Source organism: Erythrolamprus reginae, chromosome 2, assembly GCF_031021105.1.
Source record: "Erythrolamprus reginae isolate rEryReg1 chromosome 2, rEryReg1.hap1, whole genome shotgun sequence".
Classification (NCBI taxonomy): domain Eukaryota; kingdom Metazoa; phylum Chordata; class Lepidosauria; order Squamata; family Dipsadidae; genus Erythrolamprus; species Erythrolamprus reginae.
Window position 1 is genome coordinate 223,622,247 of NC_091951.1, and position 27,770 is coordinate 223,650,016.

The 27,770-nt window shown below is 41.4% G+C and overlaps 1 protein-coding gene across 1 annotated transcript in view; it reads right to left on the bottom strand.

Annotated features, from left to right (window-relative positions):
- Positions 1-2,895: 2,895 nt before the first annotated feature.
- LAG3 (lymphocyte activating 3) overlaps positions 2,896-27,770 on the bottom strand; it is a 44,111-nt gene continuing 19,236 nt past the window's right edge. The window contains exons 2-8 of the mRNA XM_070736820.1: positions 15,221-15,379; positions 14,869-15,095; positions 13,908-14,165; positions 13,368-13,661; positions 8,707-8,982; positions 4,674-4,792; positions 2,896-4,203 (exon numbers count right to left, since the gene is read on the bottom strand). Of these exons, the coding sequence (XP_070592921.1) occupies positions 4,102-4,203; positions 4,674-4,792; positions 8,707-8,982; positions 13,368-13,661; positions 13,908-14,165; positions 14,869-15,095; positions 15,221-15,379 (1,435 nt within the window). The 3' untranslated portion in view covers positions 2,896-4,101. The remainder of the gene's footprint in view (positions 4,204-4,673; positions 4,793-8,706; positions 8,983-13,367; positions 13,662-13,907; positions 14,166-14,868; positions 15,096-15,220; positions 15,380-27,770) is intronic.

Sequence of the window (27,770 nt, forward strand, 5' to 3'; positions counted from 1 at the left end):
GACACTGCAGCTAATCCAGAATGCAGCTGCACTGGTTACCAATTGGTCTCCGGTCACAATTCAAGGTAGTGGTTATCACCTATAAGGCCCTATATAGTTTAGGACCAGACTATTTACGGGACCATCTCCTGTCACATACCTCCCTGAGATTAATTAGATCCCACAGAGTTGGCCTTCTCCAGGTCCCGTCGACTAAGCAATGTCAGTTGGTGGACCTGCTAGGGAAGGGCCTTTTCTGTGACAGCCCCAGCTCTTTGGAACCAACTAACCTCCCACCCCGAAGTCCGTACTGCCCTACCCTATTGGCCTTCTGAAAAGCTTTGAAGACCTGTCTCTGCCGACAGGCCTGGGGGCCATGAGAATTAACAACTTATTTCCAGCCGAAACATCTTTTGATTTGTATGTGTGATGGTATGATTGCCTTGACTGGATTAGGAGGTTTTATTGTTGTTAATTATTAAAAAGGCTTTTATTGTTTATAGAGGAATTTATATTAAAGGGTTTTTATTGTTGTTAATGCTTGAATTTGACTTTTTACTGTATTGCTTTATTGTGTGAACTGCTCTGAATACTGTGGGCTTGGGTGGCATATAATTCTAAATAAATAAACAAACAAACAAACACATACATACATACATACATACATACATACATACATACATACATACTTACATACATACATACTGTAAATAAATAAATAAATAAATAAATAAATAAATAAATAAATAAATAAATAAATAAATAAATAAATAAGCAAGCCACATATGTCAGGAGTGGATGGATGGATAAATCATCTTTCTTTTTAGAATAGAATAGAATAGAATTTTATTGGCCAAGTGTGATTGGACACACAAGGAATTTGTCTTGTTGCATATGCTCTCAGCGTACATAAAAGAAAAAGATACATTTGTCAAGAATCATGTGGTACAACACTTAATGATTGTCATAGGGGTCAAATAAGCAATGAAGAAACAATCAATATTAATAAAAATCTTAGGATACAAGCAACAAGTTACAGTCATACAGTCCTAAGTGGGAGGAAAAGAAGGATAGGAATGATGAAAAAAACTAGTAAAAACAGAAGTGTCAGATTTAGTAAAAAGTCTGACAGTGTTGAGGGAATTATTTGTTTAGCAGAGCGATGGCGTTTGGGGAAAAACTGTTCTTGTGTCTGGTTGTCTTGGTGTGCAGTGCTCTGTAGTGACGTTTTGAGGATAGGAGTGGGAAAAAGGTGGACACAATTTTCAGCAATGCTGTACATTCAGCTTCTTGGGAGGGGTGAGGAAGCTGCTTAGGTTTTGAGCACAGGTTTCATACTTTTTCAAAATACTGCACTTTTTGTGCAGTTTTGAAAAAGGACTATACCTAATTTAAAATAGGCCCATCCACCACTTGTTCAGCAAGTTGTGGGAGCTGGTGCAATAAAGTGGGAGAACTGTCTTTCTCAAAATTGCCTCTCTCAGCATAGAGCCACTGGGTTTTAAGACAGCAAGATCTCTATTTTACCATGTTACTACACCCTTCTGCCCAGTTGCTACTTGGCAATCATCTTTTCAACCAACATTAGACCAGAAATAAAGCAAGGGAAGTCATTCTCTCAAAACATGGCAATCTGTGTGAGTTGGCCACCCCACCATGTTTTTCCACCTCATCAGAGAACTGGTGGGATTTCAACATAATAATGTTCTGAAATTGTTTGAATATTAGTAGTTTGGGTTGGTAGTTGATTTGAGTATGAGTTAGGCAATTTGGTTGCAAACATTTCATCACCATTCAAGGAGACATCTTCAGTGCGAATTGTGTTCATCTGTCAGAACACAGGTCTTTAAATAGCTTTTTATGATATGCAAATTAATCCGAATGTGTTTTTTTTAGGCATTTCTGAATCATAGTCTGATTTCAGATGTAATAATATAGTGTTCTATCATAGAGAATGGTGATAGAGGCAGTCACCCACTTTGGTGGATGCAGTAAAGGGAGATATAGAAGCATTGGCTCAATTGAAAGGGCAGGCGTTTCTCTGCAAGTGACAAATCCACTGCTGAGGTTAGCCTGTAAAAATTCCTGAAATGCTTTAGTCCAAATGCAGGGCAGCACTCAAGGCAACTCAGAGTGCAATTCAGAAATGGAAGACAGACATGCACTCTGAGTTCCATTATCTAATAGGGACAGTAATGATTGTTATATGCTTCCCCACTACCACCAATGCATTTTATTTGTTTTTGTCTTTCAACAGCTCATGTCATGAGCATTTGCTGAGTTTCATACAGCAATACAATATTCTTACCAACACCATATTTTTCAGAGTATAAGACGCACCGGAGTATAAGACGCACCTTAATTTTTGTGGAGGAAATGGGGGGGGGGGATTTTCCTAACAGGTATTCATCTGGCTAGTGTCCCCTGGTTAGGGTTTTAAAAAACCTTATTTCGGAGCTAGTAGAAATGAAAAAGCCTAGCCAGTAAAAAAAAAGCTTCAAAAAAAAAGGGTACATTCTGATTATAAGACGCACCCAAATTTTCAGCCTCTTTTAGGGGGGAAGGTATGTCTTATACTCTGAAATAATTACAATCCATTATCATTTCATTTTCAATACTCTCACATTTCTTTCCCTCTTAATATCTGTCTTTAGACTTTTTTACCACTTATATTTTTTTCTCCATTTTAATTTCAACAAAGATCTGGTCATTTCCCAACTTATATACTGTATTCCTAATATTAATATATTTTAATTCATTTAGCTCCTAAACATTAATCAAAAAACATAATTACATTATCCTCTTTTCCACATCATTATTTTCCCCTTACAAAATACTGTTAAAAATTATATAATGACTCTTACCTTGAAGAGAGGATTGGACTAGAAAGACCCACAAGGTTCCTTCCAGCCCTAAGATTCTATGAATTATTATTTGCATTTTAATTACTTATTTTTAATTTAATAATTTTAAAACACCAGTCTTTAAAGTCTAACCAAAATGATTTTATTGAAAGATTTAGACTTTCAGAAATAATTATTTATGTTTATAGAGCTGTGGATTACAAACTGAAGAATAACAACTGGGTTCTTCAAAGAAATGAGGTTGGAAGGAAAGGCCATCTGGGCAAATGAGCGCTTGCTGTTACTTGCTGGGGCAGCCGAAGCTTTTTGAGTCATGGCAAGCAGCCTCATAGGCATGCAGTTCTGGGACTGCTTGCCACCTTAGAAGCAAGGGGCCTAAACACTCAAGACACGGGAGATACAGGAGGGGGGAGTTGGAGGCAGCCCCTTATCTCACTGAGGTTCTGGGCTAGGAGGAAGAAAATTTGGAATGGTTTGCACTGAAACGGGTACCGCAACAAAGGATGATGGGATTGCTGCTGTGAGGTGGCATGGTCACATGATGTCTCACTTTATGGCATACTAAGATAAAATAGCAATCCCACTCCCAATTTTGGTCATAGGTTGAGAAAATACCTGAACTATTGTAAAAACGCTTGGATCAGGACCTGCTACAATAGCCTTGAGAAAGAAGAGCTAAGGTGGTGCAGTGCTTAGAGTGCAGTACTGCAGTCTACTTCTGCTGATCACCTGCTGCCAGCACTTTGGCAGATCGTATCTCACCAGGCTCAAGGTTGACTCAGCCTTCCATCCTTCCGAGGTGGGTAAAATGAGGACCCAGATTGTTGCGGGTAATACATGCTGACTCTGTAAACTGCTTAGAGAGGGCTGTAAAGCACTGTGAAGCGATATATAAATCTAAATGCTATTGCTATTTCTAAAGGGAGAGAAATTCCTAAACTTGCACAAAAAGGGTAGTGGGACATATAGGGGACTCCCAAGCAGTTAAAAGGGGGAGCAATCATCTCTGAGAAATCCAGCAGACTTTAACATTTTTAATTCTGTGAGGAAATTGTCTCTACATCCGCTCCCTCAACAGATTACTGTACATTCCGGATTCATTGTTTTCAAGGAAGATCTATCTCACAGTTTAAAACACAGTAAACTTACTGACCCTTGACCAAAACCAACCTAAATCTATTCATGGATCTAGCCGGCCAGTCCTGGCATACAAGTAATCTTCTCATACAAGTAATCTTCTTCCTTGTTTTCCTTTCCTTTAGCATTCTGACTGTAGAATCTTCTTCTGGCTTCCATTCTTTTCCACTTTCCCAGACAAAGCAACAATCCTATCCAATGCTTGGAAGTTTAGGGAGTACATCTAAAAATTAATAGTGGTAAAAGAAATTGTAGTTGGCCTTTTGCTTTAGTAACAACTTTACCTGTCATTCTTCATGGAAAAAGAGTAACCACAAAGAAGCAATAAATATTATGTTCATATCATTTGGAGACGAGGAAGAGCTTCTGCTGGGACTCAAGCTAATGAAGTGAAACAATGCTCACCCCCCACAATCACATTTTATCCAACTAGGTCAGGTGTCCCCAAACTTGGCAACGTTAAGACTTGTGGATTTCAAGTCCACAAATCTTAACGTTGCCAAGTTTGAAGACCTCTGTCTGCACTAGGTACCGTAGTTGAGTTGGTAGCGAATGGTCAAAAGAAGGGCAGGACCTCTGCCTCAAAGGAGAGGGCTTTTAATAAAATTGTGTACACTGATGATTTGGTTTCCCACTGATTTTTGAAAATCCCACTGATTTTTGGAAGAACAACAAAAAAGGGTTATGACTTACCCTTCGTCTCAGGTAGACCGAGGCTATGATGAAGAGTAAGACAACAAGAAAAAATAGTAACAGCAGGCCAAATATTGTCTCAGTTGATACAGAGGGCAAGTTGGCAAGCTGGGCACTGGCTGCAAGACAAAATTATACTAAATAAATCAGAATGGGAGGTGGGGGAACCCCAGAGATGATCAAAAACTGATAAACTCAAAAAATCCATCTTTAGCTTAGTATGTGGGTATTGTCTGACTGGAAAATCAGTTATCTGATCTATAGTAAAATGGCAGCTATTCCGTGAGATAAATTTCAGAACTGAACCACATGTTTTGTAGTAATTAAGATTATACTGGTGAGAGCAACATTATTTTTAAATTTAATGGGAGTGATCATGTTTGGTTGGATGAAACAATAAAATACAGAAGTATATGCGAAGCACCACACACACAGACACACACACACACACTTGGTTTTTTTGTCAGGAAAAACTTTTTCTTTTTTCCTTATCAGCAAAAAAAATGGTCTGTGTGTGTGTGTGTGCGTGCGCGTGTGTATAAAGACAAAACTTGTGTCCTGTTTATTTAGCAACAGGAATCACTGTATTGCATAGGGATGTATTCTTGCATATAGAATTGTACTTTTTGCTTTTGTAGCTCCTGGGGTCCCCCTTCCTTCCAAATTAACTGCTGTTAATGATTTGATTTTTTTTAAAGATACAAATACTGTAATGTGAATGCTCCACCCTGTAAACTAAGAGAATAAGATAATCTCAGTCAAAGCTGCTTTAGTAACTTTATCACCTTTGCTGTGTTCTTTGATACTCTCAAATGCAAACCGGGGTTATTGATCCCTAAAGGCCACCTAGTGCAATAGATCATTTTGGAACAGTAAGTGAATTGGTTAAAATCAATTATCTGGTTGCATTCCAGGTGTCCTTTAAGCCTGCTTTGGTTGCCTTTATGAGTGTGGAGAAATTGATTGATTCTTTTGGACCTCTGAAGCATTCAGTCCCTTTGACCATTGTAAATTTGTATGCCGCCCCGAATCTTCGGAGAGGGGCGGCATACAAATCTAATAAATTATTATTATTATTATTAATAATAATAATAATAATAATAATTTTCTGGGCAGACTGCCTGAATTTTATGACACCACCATTCCAATCTAGGAGCCCATAGTTTTGCTCCGAGGAGTCACAAGATTTAGCCTAGCTCTGCTTTTCAGTATCTACATAATTTTTTTAAGTGAGATCACCCAGAGACTTGAAACAATATGCAATTAATAACCCGATGTAAACTACTTTAGATTGTTTTTAATTCTGTTTTTATATGCTTTACGTCACCCAGAGTCCGGAAGGAGTTGGGTAGCCTATAAATATGCTTAATAAATAAATAAATAATCCTTCTTCTTACATTGAAAGCAAGGAGGTCGATTTATTAAAAAATTAAGAATGTGTAACCAACTGTGGGTTCAACCCAGTACTGTACATTGGATATCTCAGCAGTGAGTAGTTAATTTGTTGAATGAACTGTGTTCAGCCTTCTTGGGACAATATCTGTCCCAAGTCGCTGTTTGGGCCTGTTGTTGGAAATCTGAGATTGTGGGTGATACTCAATCCCCCAAATAAAAACAAAAAAGCTTCCCTGGGTTTGGGTTGGACAAGAATTGGATCGCCTAATTTTAATACTGTCATTGTCATCTATAATCTCAGGTCAGTAGATTTTTTAAAAAAAATTATTTATTTGTCAAACATGTACAGGATAATAGTAGCTCCAAACTTGACCGTAAAAAATATGATTTCAACAATCGAGTTATCGAAGGGTGGAACTCATTACCGGACTCAATTGTGTCAACCCCTAACCCCCAACATTTCTCCCTTAGACTCTCCACGATTGACCTCTCCAGGTTCCTAAGAGGCCAGTAAGGGGCGTACATAAGGCACACCAGTGCACTTGGTGTACCTTTCGTCCCCTGTCCAACTGTCTTTCCTTTTTTCACCTATCATATATACAGTATTCTATTCCTTTCATATATCCTCTCCTCTAAATTCACTTTTACCCTTATATATATTACCACGTCTATTTTTCTTCCTATGTATTTGTGTATTGGACAAATGAATACATAAATAAATAAATAGTTTGTATGAACATAAGTAAAAAATAACGATAAAAGGGGACAATAGGACAGGGACGGCTTGCACAGTGGTGTGCTAAACGGGGAGAGGTCGATTGTAGACAATCTAAGGTTCAAGTTTTGGGGGCTTGGGGAAGAAACCCAAATTTCCGAATTGCGGCCAAGTTTTAGCCAGGCTGGCCGGCGGGGGAAAGAGATCTGTGCAGTCCAGTTCCTTTGAAGGCGGGGAGTCGAGCCGTTTTTAATCCTGAGCTCCAATTTCCAAGGCGACAGAACTGCTCTCCCTCCCCTCCCCGCCTGAAAAAGGAAATGAGCTCAGGATTTCTCCCCCCTCCTTTCCCGCCTTCGCACGAGGAGGGGGGGGGGGAGCGTCTTTGTTCCGAGAAAGCACGAGCATGAAGCGCGTGAGGAAAAAGAACGAAGGGCAGCGCTGCTCCCTCTTCAACCCTTTTCTCGGCTCTCCTTTTGTTCGTCGGGAAGATGAAGGAGGGTCGGAGAAATAAATGGCAGCCCGTGCAAAGGACAGCGCCCCTGGCCTGGAATAGCTGGGTAGCCTCTGACGCGTTATGTGGGGAACGCGCCAGAGCCTACCCGGCGCTGAAGCGGGTGTTGTTCCAGCCCGTTACCCCCATCTTGGCCCCTCTTTTGAGGCGAGCAGCGAGGGAAACTGCCGCGGTTGCTTCCGCTCCTTCTCAGCCGCGGCATCTGCGGATCTCGCAAGTAAAACAGTCGAGGAGGGGCTGTGGCGGCAGGAGCTGCAGTCTCCCTTCGCTTTACACCAGCGGCTGGGCGCATAAGCGGAGCCGAGGCCGGCCACCAAGTGTCCGACAGCCTGTCTCGCCCTCCTTAGTCGCCTGGCCGGATTGGGGAGCCTCCGAGCTTCGTTTCGGAGATGGGTTGCAAACCGAGACCCGGGGGAGGGTGTGTTTGTGAGGGGAGCGGGACCGAGCGGGATGACGTCAACGGCTCGTGGCTGGAACCCGTCCAGGTCACGCCTCCCCCTTGAACAACCGTCTGCCAGCTCGGCGACATTTTGAAATTTTGCGGTTGATTTTTTTCCGTTGGGAGAGGGAGGGCAGGGGTAGCCTGCCCTCACGTCGTCTGGGTCAGACTATTGCGGGACGTTAGATTTGAGCCTGCTTCTTTAGGGCTAATCCTGCTGGAATCGGGTGGTATATAAATATAAAATCAATCAATCGGGAAACTGCTAATTCAAAAGCAGGGTGTCAGGTTAACAAGGGGAACTGGGGTCCTCAAACTTGGCAACTTTAAGGCTTGTGGACTTCAACTCCCAGAATTCTCCAGCCACAAGTCTTAAAGTTAAAAACTTAAAACTTTAAAGTCTTAAAGTAACTTCCACCCCACCCCCTTCACCAGCTGCCCCAATTCAGATAGCAAAAAAAAAAAAAAAGATTGAAAAGATTTCCCACGAAGCTCAGAAACCACTGAAAGGTACAAGTGACCCAGGCTTTGAAGGCAAAGTTTGCCTACTCAATTATGAAGACCTCTGTGTTAATATGATCTTGTGCACAGGGGCTGCTGCACCTGCGTGCTTGTTCGTTTTCAAGCCCAGTTTGTGGGTTTGCCTTCAAAGCCTGGGTCACTTGTACTTTTCTGTGGTTTCTGAGCTTCAAGAGAGATCTTTTCAAAATTTTCTCTCTTTTTTGCTATTTTTATTGGGGCAGCTGGTGAAGGAGGTGGGGTGGAGGTTACTTTTGAATGCTGTGCCCAAACAACTGCTTGGAAGGCATAATACCAGAAGAAGTTTCTATTTCCTCCAAGCTTCCCTTGATCTGTTTTATCCTGACACTGCTGAAGTTTTTACTCTATTGTCAAGCGTAAACATGGGGACTGTTGTGATCTGTATAATTTAGAGTGAAATAGGCTTTTCTGCAATTAAAGAAACAAAGAATACCTGCAATTTCCAGATGATACTGCGCCGATACCAGTTTCCCCTCTGGACCATGAGCACTGCATTCCCAGGTGCCTGCATCCATTGATGATATTTGGGGAAATTCCTGGACTGGGCCCCATTTCACGGGCCTACTGGAACCAGTCTGAGAGCTGTTGCTGGATTCCAAGTCCAGCCGCTTCCATTGAAAATGCTCCTTTCCTGTGTAGTAGCTGAGGTTACATATGAGGACCATGTGAGAACCTTCAGGAATTCTTGGCCCGACAGTGCTGGTGATGACTGAAGGAAAGCAAGGAAACAGAAATCACCAATCCCCTGTCCTTTTCACTTTCCTCCTACAGCACTAAGTAAAATTAATCAAACTGCAGCTGTGAGACCTGGATCTATATAAAGCCAGGATCCCCAAAAGTGGCAACTTTAGACTTGTGAACTTTAACTCCCAGAATTCTAGGAGTCTATTTATTTATTTAATTTTTTAATGCCGCCCTTCTCCTTAGACTCAGGGCGGCTTATAACATGTTACCAATAGCACTTTTTAACAGAGCCAGCATATTGCCTCCACAATCCGAGCCCTCATTTTACCCACCTCAGAAGGATGGAAGGCTGAATCAACCTTGAGCCGGCGATGAGATTTGAACTGCTGACCTGCAGCTCTACAGTCAGCTTTACTGGCCTGCAGTACTGCACTCTACCTGCTGCGCCACCTCGGCACAAGTTGAAGTCCACAAGTCTTAAAATTGCCAAGTTTGAAGACCTCTGATATAAAGCATTATATTATTATGTATTATTCCCATACTCAATAACTCTAGGTTGGATTGAGGAAGAATGACTAGTCTAAAATGAACTTCTATAAATAAGAATAGATTTGAATCTGGGTCTCTTCGGTCCTAGCCCAACTTCACAGCTACTACACTACACTGGCTGTCTGAATTTAATTTCTGGTTATTCACATTAACATTATCCTGCGGGGCAAGTGGAACCCTGTGGGTCACATTCATCCATTTATGGATGGCCATTATTTTGATATCCAATTCTCTTTAATTTATTTAATATTTCTTGAACTTCTATAGTTACTGTTAAATTGTCCAATATTTCTTTTCTTCATAGCATTTTTCCTGCAAATGCAGGACCTGCTTTTAAAAAAAATTGATTAAAAGAAGGAGCCCTGGTGGTGAAGTGATTAGAAACGCAGTATTGCAGCCCAGACAAGGAATATTGGATGGAAATTGAACAAGGAGAGATTCAACCAGGAAATAACAATAAATTTTCTGACTGTGAAAACAACCAATGGAACAGCTTGCCGCCAAATGTTCTGGGAGCTTCATCACTGGAAGCTTTCAAGAAGAGACTGGACTGCCATCTGACAAAAATGGTGTACGGTCAGCTTGGGCAGGGGCTTGGACTAGATGACTTACAAGGTCTCTTCCAACTGGAAAGAAAGAATGACTGGCAGCCCAAAGTCACCCAGGCGGCTTTCATGCCTAAAGCAGGACTAGAATTCACAGTCTCCTAAATATTTCTTTCTCAAGTCCTTCCTCAAAACTCATTTTCCCAGAAGCAGAAAGAAAATCAAGCCAGGCAAACTTTTAACAAATTGTAATATTTCTAGTAAAAGTAACTGGAAAACTGCCTACAAGGAATCATAGCTATTAACATCTGCGGTACTGAAAGCTTTGAGTGCAGATATGAGGGGTAGGTAAGGCAAGAATTTAGAAGAGTGGGAAAACAACCCTGCATCACGCCTGCCCACCCACCAGGCTCAGTACCACCAAATATGACTCAGAGTTTCCATTCATTGTGACTGAGTCTCAGATAAATAATCATAGAATATCAGCCTTGGATTTTTTTTTTTCCTGGATAAGCAATCCTCCTCCTGCTGGTTCAGTTGTGTCTGATTCTCAGAAATTGCCTGGACAAGCCCCTGCAGTGTTCTTGGCAAGTTTTTCCTGAGGTGGTTTGCCATTACCTCCTTCCTTAGGGCTGAGACAAAGTGATTGGCCCAAAGTCACCCAGTCGGCTTCTGCCCAAGGTAGGATTAGAACTCACAATCTCCCTATTTCTAGCTACACCATTCTGGTTCTCGGATGAGCAGTACAAGCATTTTAAAAATTTAAGGGAAGCTCTTTACTATATAACTTTAGAACAGGGGCTCTTCACATGGAGCCTGTGGATAGATTACAGATCTATGAATTGGTATGGAAAGAAAATAACTTTTTACTGGTCTTCAGTTAAATTTTAGTTTGCCATGTCATAATGTACTGTATATGGGCAACAAAGTAGTGTATTGCCCATAGACTCCAAAAACATTTGTTAACTTCAATAAATCCCAACTATCTAAAATGATTATACCTTAAAAAAAAGTATTGTCATGTTGTCCATTTAATGCAGGGGTCAGGAACCTTTTTGGCTAAGAGAGCCGTAAACGCCACATATTTTGAAATATAATTCCGCGAGAGCCGTACGTATCTCCCTTTCTCTCTTTCTTTCTCTCTCTCTTTCTCTCCCCCTCTCTTTGTCTCTTTCTATCTCTTTCTCTCCCTCCCTCTATCTTTCTCTTTTTATCTCTCTCTTTCTCTTTCTCTCTCTCTCTTTCTCCCCCTTCTCTCTGAAGTGGGGAGGGCTGGGTTGGCACCAAGGGAGCTCGAGACGGGGTGCAAAAGCAAACTACTCTGCTGGCCCAGGCCCACATCGGAAGGAAGGAAGGAAGGAATGGTAAAAGGGGCGATCAAGAGAGGAATGGGTGAATGAATGGACGGAGGGTGGGAAGGAAGGAAGGAAAGAGGGAAGGGACAGGAACAGAGGAAGGGTGCAAAGAAAGCAAGGAAAGGTGTGAAAGGGGAGAGTAAGAGAAGAAGGAGTGAAAGAAGGGAATGAGGGAGGAAATAAGGGAGGAAGGAGAAGGAAAGCAAGAAATGGAGGGAGGGAAGGAAGGAAGGAAAGAAAGAAAGAAAGAAAGAAAGAAAGGGGGAAGGGACAGGAACAGAGGAAGGAAGCAAGGAAACTTATGAAAGGGGAGAGTAAGAGAGGAAGGACTGAAGGAAGGGAGGGAGGGAAGAAGGTAGGAAGGAGAAAGAAAAGAAGAAATAGAGGAAGGGAAGGTAAAAGAGAGAAAGAAAAAGAGCAAGAAAGAAAGCAAGAAAGAGAGAAAGAAAGAATGAAAGAGAAATAAAAATAGAGAGGGGGAATGAAAGAAATGGAAGGAGGGAAGGAAGGAGAGAAAGAAAGAGAAAGAAAGAAAGCAAGAGAAAGAAAAAAGAATGAAAGAGCAAGAGAGAAAGAGAAAGAGAGAAAGAAAGAAAGAAAGAAAGAAAGACAACTTCAAAGAAAGGCTCACTGAGCATCTCTCACTCTCTCTTTCTATCCCTCTTTCTTTCTCTCTCTTCCTTTCTATCTCTCCTCTTCCTTTCTCTCTCCTCTCTCTCTCCCTCTCTTTCTACCCTCCTTTCTCTTCCTTCCTTCTCTCCCTCCCTCCCCTCCCTCCCTCCTTCCTTCCTCTCCATTTCTCTTTCCCTCCCTCTCTTTCCCTTTTCTTTCTTTTGGTCCACTTCTCTCTCTCTCCGCTTCTCCACTTGCCTCCCCCTCGCGCCTCGCCCTTCCCACCCGGCCACCCGCGCGCGCTTACCAGCAGCAGGAATTCAAGTAAGCCCAAAAGAAGCCATTGGCTCCGGGCGGCGTTCATGGCCCCCCCGAACCCCCAGCCCAGCTGGAGCTCCCTCTCGCCGCCGCCATCTCCCTGCGACTGCCTGCGGCCGCTGCAGCCCCCCCCTCCCACTGGGCCACAAAGGACATTTGCCGCCGACGCCAGTGAAGCTTCAGCTGGGCGGGGCGCTGCCGGTACTTCCCTCCTGGGGCTCCCGCTCGCAGCTGTCCCCCGGCTTCTGCTCGATGCCGCGGTTTTCGGCGCTGTCCTGCTGTGCCCCAAAGACGGAAGGCGGGAAAAAGGCGAGAAGAATGGAGCTCTCCTTCTTCCTGCCTTCCGTCTTTGGGGCCCAGCAGGACAGCGCCGAAAACCGTGGCATCGAGCAGGAGCCAGGGGACAGCTGCGAGCGGGAGCTCAGTGCAAGGAGCCCTGTCTGCGAGCCAGATACGGCCATCAAAAGAGCCATATCTGGCTCGCGAGCCATAGGTTCCCGACCCCTGATTTAATGGATTAATAAAGGATATATATTGCTATATTACTATGTATCTTGTTTTTTCATCTTTTGATTAAAATTTTAGCATACAATTGGTTTCCCTCCATAACTATGTATTTTACTTTATGCATTAAAATATGTCTTCCTGAGGTCTCTGTAGATTTCACCCAACTCTCAGAATAGTCCATGAGAGAAAAAGGTGAAGAGCTGTTCTATAATGAGTTTAAGTCTACAAGTTTTTTTAATCTGCTTGCCTCACCTATTACTCTCTGGATACATTGGCTATCAGTTCCGTCTTTCCAGCTAGCCTGGCCAATAGCGGGAATGATAGGAATCTAAGGGAATGATAGAAGACATCCTATTCAATTATCCCGAAGTGGTAAGTATTCTGGTGGTCTGTGTTCCCATCTCATAAGTTAAATGTGCTACCAGTTCAAATTTCTTTCAGGGCACTGGGAGGTAGGATGGATTATGTTCCCTTAAGGGAAATCCCTTAAGAAAAGAGTGGACCTTTACAAGTTTGTTCCTCACCTGCCATCACTGCCAGAGTGACATTCTGAATTATAGTAATGCCTTGGATGGTGATCTCGCAGAGATATTGGCCTGCATTATTTACTCCAACAGCTGGGAGATGAAGAGTGAAATCTTGGTGGTTTTCATAACTGGGAGTGGGTTTAGCCCTCAATTCTCTTCCTGCCATGTATCTCCATTGGATGGCCACCCCTGAAATTCCATAGTTCATGGGATTGGAATTCAGGACACAGGGCAGATAAGCATCGGATCCAGCTGCTGCATAGATGACAGAGGAGGCTTGCTCACTAAATCCTATAAAGGAGATAATAAAAATAACACACTGTGTTTAGCGGTGGGATACCAGAACGTGCAAAAATGAGCAAAAGCTAGAATTTATGGTACCATTGTACAATGGTCTTTCTGACTCATGCAAGCATACTAAGAATGAGAACGAAATAAGCATTTTTTCACTTAACGCCGATTCTCCCCCACCCCACCCCACCCCCAAAGAAAAGAAATGTGAGAAAAGGGAAGATGGAACGAGAAGATTGATCTCACCTATCACTTGCAGGTTGTATCTGACTACAATTCTCTCCCCATCTGTGAAGGTGAGTTGGCAAACCCACTGCCCAGTGTCACTACTGACCGATTCAGTGATAAGCAGGTTTTGGCCCATAGGATGAAGCCTGTGGGAGGCGCGAACAAGGACATCTCTGTGGAACCAGAGGATGTTGGTAGGATTTCCTGGGTGGCTGGAGTTGCAGTTTAGCCTGACTGATTCAGACTCAATTAGAGGACGAGAAGGGTGAGCAGTGACTGTTAAGAAAAGTAAAACTGTGTAATTATTATTATTATTATTATTATTATTATTATTATTATTATTATTTAGATTTGTATGCCGCCACTCTCCGTAGACTCGGGGCGGCTCACAACAATAACAAGAACAATGTAAGAACAAATCTAATAATTTAAAAAACACTAAAAACCCCATTATTAAAAGCAAACATACACACAAACATACCATGTATAAACTGTATAAGCCCGGGGGAGATGTCTCAGTTCGCCCATGCCTGACAGCAGAGATAATATTCATAGAACACGTTGATCCCTAGCCAATGGCGCTATTGATATATATTGATTGTCAAGCCTGCCTTGTTCAGAAGACCTATTTTTATGATATGGAGGATATGAAGCATTCTACCAGCCCGGTTTTGATACTGTCAAATGGATACCACTCACAGGAAAAATGCTGAAAATAACAAGGTAGGATGGCAGGGACTTTCATGTCCCACATAGTTATCGTACCTTATTACTTCTGTTCAATGGGGGAGATGAGTCGTTTGGAAATATTGAATCCCGTAAGTGCATGCAACTTCAGAATTGCTGCTTGCTTAGCAAAGAATCCATGCTTTTTAAGGATTCCAGCCACATCCAGATTCAGGCTTTGTCCCTGTGAGAGTCTCCATTCCTATCAGAGAGGGCTACTTTTACCTTTGAAGCCGCTATCCCATCCACCTACCTGACACCACACCAAGCTCCACGAGGCAGTGCCAGTCCTTGTTCCCATATCTCACTCGTGCGTCATAGGTTCCTGCATCTTTCTTCAGCAACGGCTTAATCTGGAGTGAAAAATTCCCTTGAAGAAAGCCAGTGTCCCAGATAGTTACTCGGCGCATCATGGAGTGGGCCAGACTCTTAAGCCCACTGGGCTCCACCTTGAGCACCATATGAGGTTTCATGGAAGAACTGGTCACAAAGAAAAAAAGGAATGGGAAATGAGAAAAGGGGAAATTGGAATATAACACAGAATTGCCTCTGATCCACTCCACCTTCCATTCCAAATTAGATAAAATTGGGTCCTTTTGTCTTACCTGCCTCCATGACGCCCCCAGTAAATCTCTATTCCTTTGTACAGGTGCCTCACGTTGTCTTTCACCATCCGGGGACTCAGGTAGCAAGGAAGGGTCACAGGTGTGCCTTCCACACCCCACACCTTCTCTCCTGTTAAATGAGTTACGGTATATTTTTGGCTGCAGGAAGATTATGGATCCAACGCAAAATAAAAGACATTATGAAAATAGCTCATCTCTGAGCCGAAGATAATGGTGTCTGAAAGAAGACTCAAAAGGGGACAATCTATGGCTTTAAAACATGGAAGACAAGGCTAGATAATAACATATTAGGCAACAAGGGCTCAAATGCAAGGAACTAATACAAAACAATCTCCCCTCTCCCCCCCTCCCCCGCCACCCCCATGTTTAAAGAAAACTCTACCTGCCCTATCTTACCACTGGTCCTCTGCAGAATGGGAACAAGAGTGCAGAAAAGCAGGACTAGAGTCATCCTGGAGTCCGAGAGACAGGTGAGTCCTGCAGCCCCCTCAATCCCTTGCCAATTGGCCTGGCTTTGAATGGGGGTGGATTGACCTGGTTTGCATAAGAGATTCAGGCAAAGGTAGGAAAGATGAATTTCTGATCAAAGGACACTAAAGGTTGCCCTTATATTGCAGATGGGCTACTGGTTTCCTGATCGCATTGAAGTGAACGTCACAGCCGAGAAATTAGCCCCAATTTTTTTTAAAAAAAGCAAAAAAACAAAAACATGTGCAGGAAGGCAGAATGGTTCTGAAAGCACTCTTCAATGGAAACTCTTTCTTTCTCATTCTCTCTTCTGGTTAATGGCAATAACATTTCATTCTTTCTCTTTCAGTCCCCTCATTAACTATTGTTTTTGCTTGCGGTGGAAAATATAAAAGGGCTAATTTCACAGGAAGTACCCTTGGTATATTTTTCTTTGAAGTCTTGATATTTTCCCCTTTCTGATATTTTTATGCTTGACTTTCTTTGAAGTCATAAAAATAGTAATATCTGGAGACGGCAGAAGAGAACTAAAGAAAAGCACAAAATACAATGACCTGCACATAGAAGGTCAAAAAGAAGACTGGCAAGATTGCTACTACTACTACTACCACTACCGCTACTACTACTACTACTAATAATAATAATAATAATAATGCCTTTGGCGCAATCCCAAAAAACCTGGAGCAGCTCTTGAAAACCATTGGCACTGACAAAACCACTATCAGTGAATTGCAAAAGGCAGCTTTATTCAGAACAGCTCAGATAGGGGTGGGTTCCTCCCAGTTCGGACTGATTTGCCTGAACCAGAAGCAACCTGCGGATGATGTCAAAATGCCATCACTGAACCGGATCGGTCGGTGCTGGTCCATGGGTGCCACCATCTTTTTTTTTAAAAAAATTCTTCTGAGCATGTGCAGAGGCTGAGTTTACAGCAGTGTGCATGTGGCCGCCATCTTGTTTTTGACTTTCTTTTCTTTATTTTCTTTTATTTTATTTTATTATTTTATTTTATTATTTTATTATTTTATTATTTTATTATTATTTTATTTTATTTTATTTTATTTTATTTTATTTTATTTTTTATTTCTTCCAAGCATGTGCGGAAGCTGAGTTTCCGGCACTGTGCATGCGGTCACCATGTTGAGGAAGTGAACCGGCAGCAAGATAAATTAGAACCCACCCCTGCTTGGATCCCCTCAACTTTTCAGTCCCAGAAAGTGGCTGAAAAATACCCTTCTCCTATTTTGCAACCATGCACCATTTTCTGTCCTTGCATCCTTCCCATTTTAATTTGGTTTTTCCTCCCATCCAGAAATGAGCTTCAAGCAAAAGGCAGTGAGGGGGCGGAGAAGGGTGAAGAAGGATCTGGGAGTGGAAACAGAAGGGTTTGGGAAGAATGAAAATGAGACAGGCTTCCCAGCTCAGGGAAGACTTGGAATCTAGAATCCAGAGCATGCCTTTCCCCTTCTCTCTTGCTGTGCTTTTATTTCCAAAGCCCCCTCCCTTCTCTTTCCCTAAAAACGGAGCTCTTCCTCTGAAGCAATTGGTGTGAAATGAAAGCATATATGCCATATGTATACATATACATATCACACACAGGCACATAAAAATATACATTATTTACTATATATACTCTATGTGTATGTACACACACACACACACACATAGCCGCCCCGAGTCTAGGGAAAGGGGCGTCACACAAATCTAATAAATAAATAAATAAATAAATACACAAAACTCTTCTAAAACTATACACATTCAACCTCACACTGCATTTTGAAAAACACACTCACAGTCCATTTTCTGCCACATATATAACCATAACTTCTCTACATTAGAACATTACACATGCCTTCAGATGTAATTCCCTAGTTTGCACATGCACTGTTAAGTGTCAGGAGATGTCATGGATTGAGTAAAATGTGGTGAAACTCACTTAACCCTCTTGCTTAGCAAGCAAAATTTTGGGCTCAATTGTGGTCATACCATTTTTGCCTTCCTCTGAATGGCAGCCTTGTCCATTCTGGCAATTTTTCTCTCTGTTAGAGGCACCAAAATAATCCAGACAATGTAAGTTTCCTGCTGCAGCAGGGGGTTGGACTAGATGACCTCCGAGAAGTTTTCCAGCCCTAAATTGCTGTGCTGTTTCAAAGTGTCTTCTGAAGCCATGTATAGTGGCAGGTTTTGTGGTGCTGCCTTCCGCTTCTCTCTCTCCCCTCCTCGCCCTTCCTTCCTCCTTTTTTTCTTTCTTTCTTACTTTCCTTCCTTCCTTCTCTCACTCTTCCTTCCTTTCTCTTCCTTTATTTCTCCCTTCCTTTGTCTTTTCCCCTCTTCTCTCTTCTTTCCCTTCCTTCTTTCTCTCTTTCTCTTTGTCTCTTTTTTCCTTCCTTCCTTCCATCTTTCTTTCTTGCCTCTCTCTCTCTCTCTTCCTTCCTCCCTTTCTTTCTCTTCCTTTTTTTCTCTCTTTCTCCCTTCCTCTTTCTTTGTCACTCTAACTTTGTCGCTTTGTTTCTTTAACACTAAACTTTAATCATTTGGAATATTAGTATGGTTTGCACTGAACCTTGACAGAATTTAATTTAATTTAATTTAATTTAATTTAATTTAATTTAATTTAATTTAATTTAATTTAATTTAATTTAATTTAATTTAATTTAATTTAATTTAATTTAATTTAATTTAATTTAATTTAATTTAATTTAATTTAATTTAATTATTTAATTTAATTTAATTTAATTTAATTTAATTTAATTTAATTTAATTTAATTTAATTTAATTTAATTTAATTTAATTTAATTTAATTTAATTTAATTATATTATTTAATTTAATTTAATTTAATTTAATTTAATTTAATTTAATTTAATTTAATTTAATTTAATTTAATTTAATTTAATTTAATTTAATTTAATTTAATTTAATTTAATTTAATTTAATTTAATTTAATTTAATTTAATTTAATTTAATTTAATTTAATTTAATTTAATTTAATTTAATTTAATTTAATTTAATTTAATTTAATTTAATTTAATTTAATTTAATTTAATTTAATTTAATTTAATGGATTTGTGGGCCACCCAATTCCTTACAGAATCTGGGAGGCATATAACAGGTAAAAATAATATAAGCATAGATTTTACTTAAGACACAAACACAGGTTCCCAAATTTGCTTCCCATAACAAGAGGCAAATGGAGTCCCTCTAATTGAAGTGGCCAGGGACTCTTAAGTCTTCCCAAAATTGGTTTCAAAGCAACCAAATCGATTTAAAGCTGGTAGATAAACGAGCATAATGTTACTAGTTCACCTATACATTTTCCTCAAGGCCAAAGAAAAAGTTTGATGCAGAAGAAAATGTTGATATTTTGCATAAGAGTTATACATGATTTATCCTACTTCTTTCTGCGTTTATCACAAGGTATTCGTTGCATTGATCCCACTTTGGTGGAGCAGGGTTTAGAAGAAATGGCCAGGAAATAATTGTGTTAATGCCACCTCTTCCTAGCCCAGGCTACTGTTGTCCAGTTAACCAATTTATCAAAACTTGGTCATTTGTTCATTGTGCAAACATGATTGAACATTTAGAGAATTATTCCTGAAAAAGGAGTTTCTTTTCTGGCTATTTTGGAATGTGTATCAGAGGGTGGAACTTATTGTATAAAATTATTGACAGGGTCTTCTATTTTTTTCTTTTCCCCCCTTAACAATATGCTTATTAAAACTTTGCAGAGCCACTGGCATCTATGTTTTTTTTCTTGAGCCATGAAGGCTAAATCCTAATACAGATCTGGAGATAGAAAGGAACTTTGGCCATTTGTATAAACAGTGCTGTTTACAGTGACGTTCATAGGAAATATTTGAACCTTATGAGAAGGCCCCTAGGCCATTCTCAGAAAAGAAAACTGGGAAAAAAACCAGAAATCTAGAATAGAGGAGTTTGTACACTATCAGAAAACGGCTGTTAGGGTAAATTCTCTGAAATGCCTTTAGACTGAATAATAAGCTAGAATGTTTACGGTGCAAGGAAAGGAGGACAGAAGGGGGAAGGAGATTTGAAGGGAAGTTCTGTGTAAATTCATTTGAATGTGAGTTGAACTTTCTATATAATTGTGGATCTTCCTTATTAGAGTCTGAGGAGGTGGCTGATGCCGGTGTGTAGATGTTCCAAAATGCTTAGGGAAGGATATAGATGTGCAACCAAACTAAAAATGATTTCACATTACTACAGAGTACATTTCTATTGTTATATAACATAATTGAAATGATTGATTAGTTCTGAAGTTCCATTTGTCTGGCTTTGGAGATCAAGACACAAATGTACACCTCCCTCCTCTTTTGTCTCATAATAATTTTGAAAAAGGATTAGCTTCCAAAGTCAAACTTCAAAGTCAAAATCAACTTCAGGCCTGAATGGGATTTTGAACTGGCTAAGTGACAGGATCTGGCCAATCTTAATTGAGCTTAATACTGTAAAGATGTTCAGGGATAAAGAACTAGGGGCAACATGGTAGCAGTGTTTCAACATTTCAGGGGTTGCCACAAAGATGGGGGGGGGGTTTAGATTAGATTAGATTGGAAAGGACCTTTCGGGACCCCTTTGGGAGTCGAACAAGCGTTTCACACGGGTCACCTAAGACCACAGGAAAAGACAAATTTCCCATGGTGTTAAGGCTAGGCTGTAAATGTTGGGCCGCAGTAATTTAGAAAGATCACTCGCTTTCTATCGGCGTCGGCATCGTGGAGATTACTTGCTTGTAGGAAAATGTGGAATTTTGCCACATAGGACGTCCACGGTTCTGAGTCCGGGTTGTAGAACGCCGGTGCTTGAGCCATGACGGAGCTCATGGTTGCTTCAGCGGGAGTTCGACCTCCTCATCACCACTGTTAAATCAGTGCTCGGAGACTGCTTTAGTTCAGTAGGTTTCTTTTATTCATCTTGATCATATGAAACGCTCTCTACGACAACCAACTCCCAACAAGGGCAACGGCTAATCCGTTACCCTATTTATACATTTCTATTAGGCGGGAACAGCAGTTTAATTTTGGCGGTTCTTTTAGTTCAAGCTGCGTTTTAACCAATCAGCGATTTTACTGATTAGTTCTTTTAAGACATAACAGTTAGGAACTAAAGCTTCTATTCTGGCGCCTTGGAATATATTTTTACATCCTGACCAATCAGGTGTTAACAGTGGGGTTGTCCCTCTGACCTTCCTGCCAAACAGCTTAAAGCTCTGTTGGGAGAAATGGCGCTAGACTTATGCTTGGGGGTCACCACAACATGAGGAACTGTATTAAGGTTAGGTTAGGTTAGGTTTATTGGATTTATATGCCGCCCCTCTCCGCAAACTCGGGGCGGCTCACAACAATAATAAAAAACAGTACAGTACATAATACCAAATCCAATGCCCACCCATCTAGTTACAATTTAAATTAATAATCTCATAAAAACAGTATATATAAAAAACAGGCACACAGTCAATCAATCAACAAAACAACATGGGCAAGGGGGAGGTGTTTTAGTTCCCCCATGCCTGACGGCAAAGGTGGGTCTTAAGGAGTTTACGAAAGGCAGGGAGGGTGGGGGCAATCCTAATCTCAGGGGGGAGCTGGTTCCAGAGGGTCGGGGCCCCCACAGAGAAGGCTCTTCCCCTGGGTCCCGCCAGACGACATTGTTTAGTCGACGGGACCCGGAGAAGGCCAACTCTGTGGGACCTAACCGGTCGCTGGGATTCGTGCGGCAGGAGGCGGTCCCGAAGATATTCTGGTCCGGTGCCATGAAGGGCTTTATAAAGGGGTCGCGGCATTAGAAAGGTTGAGAACCACTGCCCTACACCATTTCAGACAAATGGCAGTCCAATCTCCCTTTGAAAGTTTCAGGTGTTGGAGGTCCCACAGCCTTTGCAGGCAAGCTGTTCCACTGGTTGATTGCTCTCACTGTCAAAAAGGATCAACCTATTCTCCAAAGCACCAGAAGGCAGGACAAGAAGCAATGGGTGGAAACCAATCAAAAAGAGAAGCGGCCTAGAACCTGATGGTTTAGAACAATTAATCAGTGGAACAACTTGTCTTAAGAAATTGTGGATGCTCCAACACTTTTTAGTTAGGGATTGGCCAACCATTTTGTCTGAAATGGTGTAAAGTTTCCTGCCTGAGCAGGGGGTTTGACTAGAAGACCTCCAAGATCCCCTCCAACTCTGTCATTCTATTCTAGTGCTTGAATGGAAAACATCAGAAAATCCTATGGTTAAAAAGTAGACTGTGAACAAAAAAAAAGGTATCTTGTTGATGAAAGGAATGGTAAACCATTTTAATAATGCTACCATGGAATTAATATGGTTATGTCAATAATTCCACAGTGTATAGCTTGATTTGGAGACCTTATCATTACATCATTCCTGGTCAACGCCTGGCACTCTAATCACTACAATGACCTTGAATAAACAGTAATTGTTCTTGGTTTTTTCCTGGTACTTGTCTACCTGTAATTCTTGCATTTATTCAGTCTATTCAACAAGGGGGGAAATATTTAAGCTGAAAGCAACAACAAGCCAGCTTTTGGAATTTGCAAAAAACAAAGAGCTGGAGATTTTTTTTTTTAATACAAACTATTATTTCAGATGATAGGTAAGTCTGTTTTAGGCATCTGTCAAAGTGCTACCATTATTCATGAGTAATTTGGAATTCGTAGTGTTTGTTTTGAATACGTGAAAGAAGTAGATAACTTATTTTCCATTGACTTTACGTGCCAAAACATGGTTACCAATTTTCCATCCACATAGGATGTCTTTGCTATATACCTTAATAGAAAGTTTTCTCTGAATTCTGCTGTAACGATAACATGCTTTGGCTGAATGGCATTTCTACAGTTCTCAGAGACTGGCTTCTGGCATTGCATGTTGCCTCAGGAGGTTCAGAACAGAATTGCTACTCAGCAATGGGAATGTGCCATTTAATAACCCCACTGGGTCTTGACCCTTTCCAAACCCATTAAAAAGTCGCTATCATTCTTTGTAGTCTGTAACCAGGGAAAGACTTAGGAGTTAAGTAACATTTGAAGACTCCTGAGTGTCTCAGGTTTACATTAACTAAATTTATAAATAAAGTATTCAGTTCTCTATATCTGAGGAATCAACACTTTTTATGAATAAAAATCGGCTTGATTCCTCCAGTAATTGCCAAAGGCTTCTCTTCGTGTGCTTCAGACTTCTGAAGTGTAGAAAAGCTGGTAAGAACAATTGATCAAATGTTGCATCTCAAACATGAAATGACCCATTCATGAGGAAACATCATCTAGCATATTTTACTTACTATATTGTGAATCCATTCACAATTAGAATTTTAAATAAACCTTTTGATATCCATCAAATGTTTAGCTCTTTTCTTAAGCCTTTCCAGGCAACGTTTTCGGAGTGATTTGTTTTATTCTAGCTTTTTAATTTGATGTTTGCCTGGATTATTTTGGGACTGTTGTTTATTTTATACAATATGAATATTTTTGTATTTTTCTATCAAAAATTTGTGTGACTCAGTATCCATTCTTGCAGTGGGGCTTCTTGCATTTGTAGATCTTCTCAGGAATGTTACCAGTGAAGGGCTACCAAAATTTTCACTACCACACGGTGGGCATGGCTTATGCAGGACGCCCTGCATATTCTTTTAACATGTTTTAGTGCAAATTGGGTGCTCTGGGGTGGAGCTCCATTTTCATTACCCCACTGCGTTCCCCCCCACCCCCATTCAGGCAGTAGCCCACCCCTGAATGTCACCCAAACCGCTGGAGAAATTTGGGTTCATGGGCAGAAGAAAAGCGGCCAATTCTGAAGTCTCCGTGAAAAGTTAACATGCAGTAGTGGTCAATATCTGTGGGTACGTCTGGTCATGTCTACAATTACTGGTAGTTCTCAACTTACAACCAAAATTTATGTTGCTAAGTGAGACGTTTGGTAAGTAAGTTCTGCCCCTCTTTACAACCTTTCTTGCCACTGTTGTTAAGTGAATTATTTTAGTTGTTAGCGATATGTTGTTAAGTGAATCTGGCTTCCCCATTTACTTTGCTTGTCAGAAGATCACAAAAGGTGATCACATGACCCTGGGATTCTGTAATAAATATAAGCCAGTTGCCAACAAACCTGGACTTTGATCATGTGACCATGGGAATGCTGCAATTGACATGCGTGTGAAAAATGGTCATCAATCACTTTTTTCAGTGCCAATGTAACTTTAAATAATCACTAAACAAACTGTTGTAAGTTGAAGACTAGCTGTGTTACGTATAACAATATGAAACTATGGGTAAAGCCATAAATAATGAATGAAATTAAGCAAGAAAATAACAGTAGCAACAGCACTTAGACTAATATACCACTCATTGGGCTTTACACCCCTCTCTAAGCAGTTTACAGAGTCGGCATATTGCCTCCAACAATCTGGATCCTCATTTTACCAACCTCGGAAGGATGCAAGGCTGAGTCAACCTTGAGCCAATTTAATTGCTGGCAGTCGGCAGAGTTAGCCTGCAATACTGCATTCTAGCTACTGTGCCACCACAGTAGTCGTCTTTGAAGCTAAGAAAGAGGAAGGATGTAATAGATGAAATACTTTAAAGAAGAAAAAAACATATCTAAGGGTGTGTGTGATTATGGTAGAAACAAAATTCATTTATAAGGATAAAACACCTGGCAACTTCAAATAGAAGATGCTCTACCCTCCACATTGGCAAAAAGAATCTGAACCTCATATATAAACTGAATAAACAAAATCTCACAGCCAACCCCCACTCAGTAAAAGATCTTGGAATACTAATATCAAATGATCTAAGTGCCAAAGCCCACTGCAACAATATCGCCAAAAAGGCTTCTAGAGTTTTTAACCTGATCCTACGCAGCTTCTGCTCCGGCAATCTGACACTACTCACAAGAGCCTATAAACCTTTTGCCAGACCCATCTATGAATACAGTTCATCTGCCTGGAACCCATACCACATCTCGGACATCAACACTCTTGAAAATGTCCAAAGATACTTCACCAGAAGAGCCCTTCACTCCTCCACTCGAAACAGAATGCCCTACGAAAGCAGACTAACAATCCTGGGTCTAGAAAGCTTAGAACTACGACACCTAAGACACGATCTAAGTATTCCCCACAAGATCATATGCTGCAATGTTCTATCTGTCAATGACTACTTCAGCTTCAATCGCAACAACACAAGAGTACGCAACAGATTCAAACTTAATATTAACCGCTCCAAACTTGACTGTAAAAAATATGACTTCAGCAATCGAGTTGTCGAAGCGTGGAACTCATTACCTGACTCAGTAGTAACAACCCTAACCTCCAACATTTTTCCCTTAGGCTATCCATGATTGACCTGTCCAGGTTCCTAAGAGGTCAGTAAGGGGCGTGCATAAGTGCACTAGTGTGCCTTCCGTCACCTGTCCAATTGTCTCTCCGTATCTCATTTATCTTTTCTTCCTTTCATATATCTTCTCCTCTATTTTTATATATTTTCTTCTATCCTTTTCTTTATATATATTACTACATGTCTATTCTCTTCAATGCGTATTATGTATTGGAATAAATAAATAAATAATAAATAAATAAATAAAATAAAATAAAAGGATAAAGTGAAGTGAGAAGTGAAGTGTTGGTGTAATCTAGACTTTACTATCTTTCCTTTCACTTTATTTTGTATTCTGTTTCTTCTTTTTTCCATTTTGCCTAAGATCACATGTCCCGAATAGAAATAGCAGGATTAATATGTATGTTGCAATCATCAGTTCAAAATCAGAGGTCTTGTATTTAAAGCATTGCCTATCTACGGACCTATACAGACCTGCAAACTATTGTCAGTTCTGCCATCTTCATCTTGGTGCCTCGCCAGCATCCTGCTATCAAAACATAGAGGGGAGGAGGTATGGTGGACAAATGGGCAATAAACCTGTATGGGGATATGGTGGAGAATAGGGAGGGGGGGATGGCAGTTTGACCAGAGAGGCATGGAACCAGTTTGTGCCAGTCTTCAAGACCACACATCCTGAGAGTGGAATGTGGATTGCCCCAAACATCTCAACCAGGGGTGGGTTCTAAATTATCTCGCTGCGGGTTCACTTCCTCCTGTACAGTGCCAAAAATTAAAAAAAAAAACCCCTCCCCCAGAGGTAAAAACAAGATGGTGAGCCATGCATAGTGTTGGAAACTTGGCTTCTGCACATGCACAGAAGAAGAAAAATCAGCAAAAAAATTCCAACACCCCCCCACCCCCAAAAAAATATTCCCCCAAAATTCCCAAAGAAAGATGGCAGTGTTCTGTGATGTCACTATGTTATCACCAGCGGTTTGCTATCGGTTCTATAGAATTGATGCGAACCAGGAGGAACCCACTTCTGATCTCAGCGATTCTCAAAACAGCTATACAATTCTCCATTGGCTGAAGATGAACTGGTCGGGCAGGGGGTAGACTGAGATGAGAGGGGGGGATTGTAACCTTTCCCATGGGAATCTTAGTTCTAGCCTGACTTTACTGAAATCAACAACCTTTAATAAAAGAACCTACAAGAATGGTGGAAGGTCTTAAGCATAAAACGTATCAGGAAAGACTTAATGAACTCAATCTGTATAGTCTGGAGGACAGAAGGAAAAGGGGGGACATGATCGAAACATTTAAATATGTTAAAGGGTTAAATAAGGTCCAGGAGGGAAGTGTTTTTAATAGGAAAGTGAACACAAGAACAAGGGGGCACAATCTGAAGTTAGTTGGGGGAAAGATCAAAAGCAACATGAGAAAATATTATTTTACTGAAAGAGTAGTAGATCCTTGGAACAAATTTCCAGCAGACGTAGTTGATAAATCCACAGTAACTGAATTTAAACATGCCTGGGATAAACATATATCCATCCTAAGATAAAATACAGAAAATAGTATAAGGGCAGACTAGATGGACCATGAGGTCTTTGTCTGCCGACATACTTCTATATTTCTATGTTTCTATCACTTTACTCAAGTGAAGTCAGGGCCACCATCAGGAATTTTGGGGCCCCATACAGCCTAAGTGTCTGCCCCCCCCCCCACCATTTTAAAACTACTGCCCCCAAATCCCGTGCCATGCCCACCATGGCCACACACCCTAGGCAAGCCCTCCCCCCGGCCCTCTGAGGTCAAACACAGCCCTCTCTCACTCTCTTCCTTCCTCTCTCATCTCTTTCTTTCTTTCTTTCTTTCTTTCTCTCTTTCTCTTTCTCTATCTTGCTTTCTTCCTCTCTCTCTCTTGCTTCCTCTTTCTCTATCTTGCTTTCTTCCTCTCTCTCTCTCTTCCTTCCCCTCTCATCTCTTTCTTTCTTTCTCTCTTTCTCTATCTTGCTTTCTTCCTCTCTCTCACTCTCTTCCTTCCTCTCTCATCTCTCTCTCTTTTTCTTTCTTTCTCTTTCTCTCTCTTCCCCCTCTTTCTCTATCTCTCCCCCTCTTGCTCTCTCTCTTTCTCACTTTCTCTCTCTTGTTTTCTTTCTCTCACTCTTTCTCTCTCGTTCTCTCTCTCTTGCTATCTCTTTCTCTCCCCCCCTCTTTCTCTCTCTCTCTCTTTCTCACTTTCTCTCTATCTTGCTCTGTCGCTCTCACTCTCTCTCGTTCTCCGGACACTGGCGAAAGTGATTTTCAATGTCCCTGCCAGCCTGCCCGGAACATTCAAATTAAGGGGAAAAAAAGCCGGCAAGGAGGAGAAACAGAGGTGGATCGGGTGGGTGGGCGGGCAGGCATGCGGGGGACAGCGGCGAGTAGCCAGGGGCGCGAGGGGGCTAGAGGAGCGGAGGGGCTGGGGGCGGCCGCGGCGTGCGCACCCTTGGAAAAGGGTGTGCAGGGCCGGGGGGGGCGTTTTGGAGTGCGCTGGCTAAGGCGTGTGCAGCCTACAGCTACAGGGAACACCCCAGCCGCCCAAGCCTCATTCCCCAACGCCGCCATCCCGAAGGGGCTCCTACCTTCACCGCGCGCTCCAAGAGAGGGCCGGTACTGCGAGGAGCTGGAGCTCGGCGTCGGCGCTGCTCACTGGGCACAAATTACTGTGGGCGCCAGGGG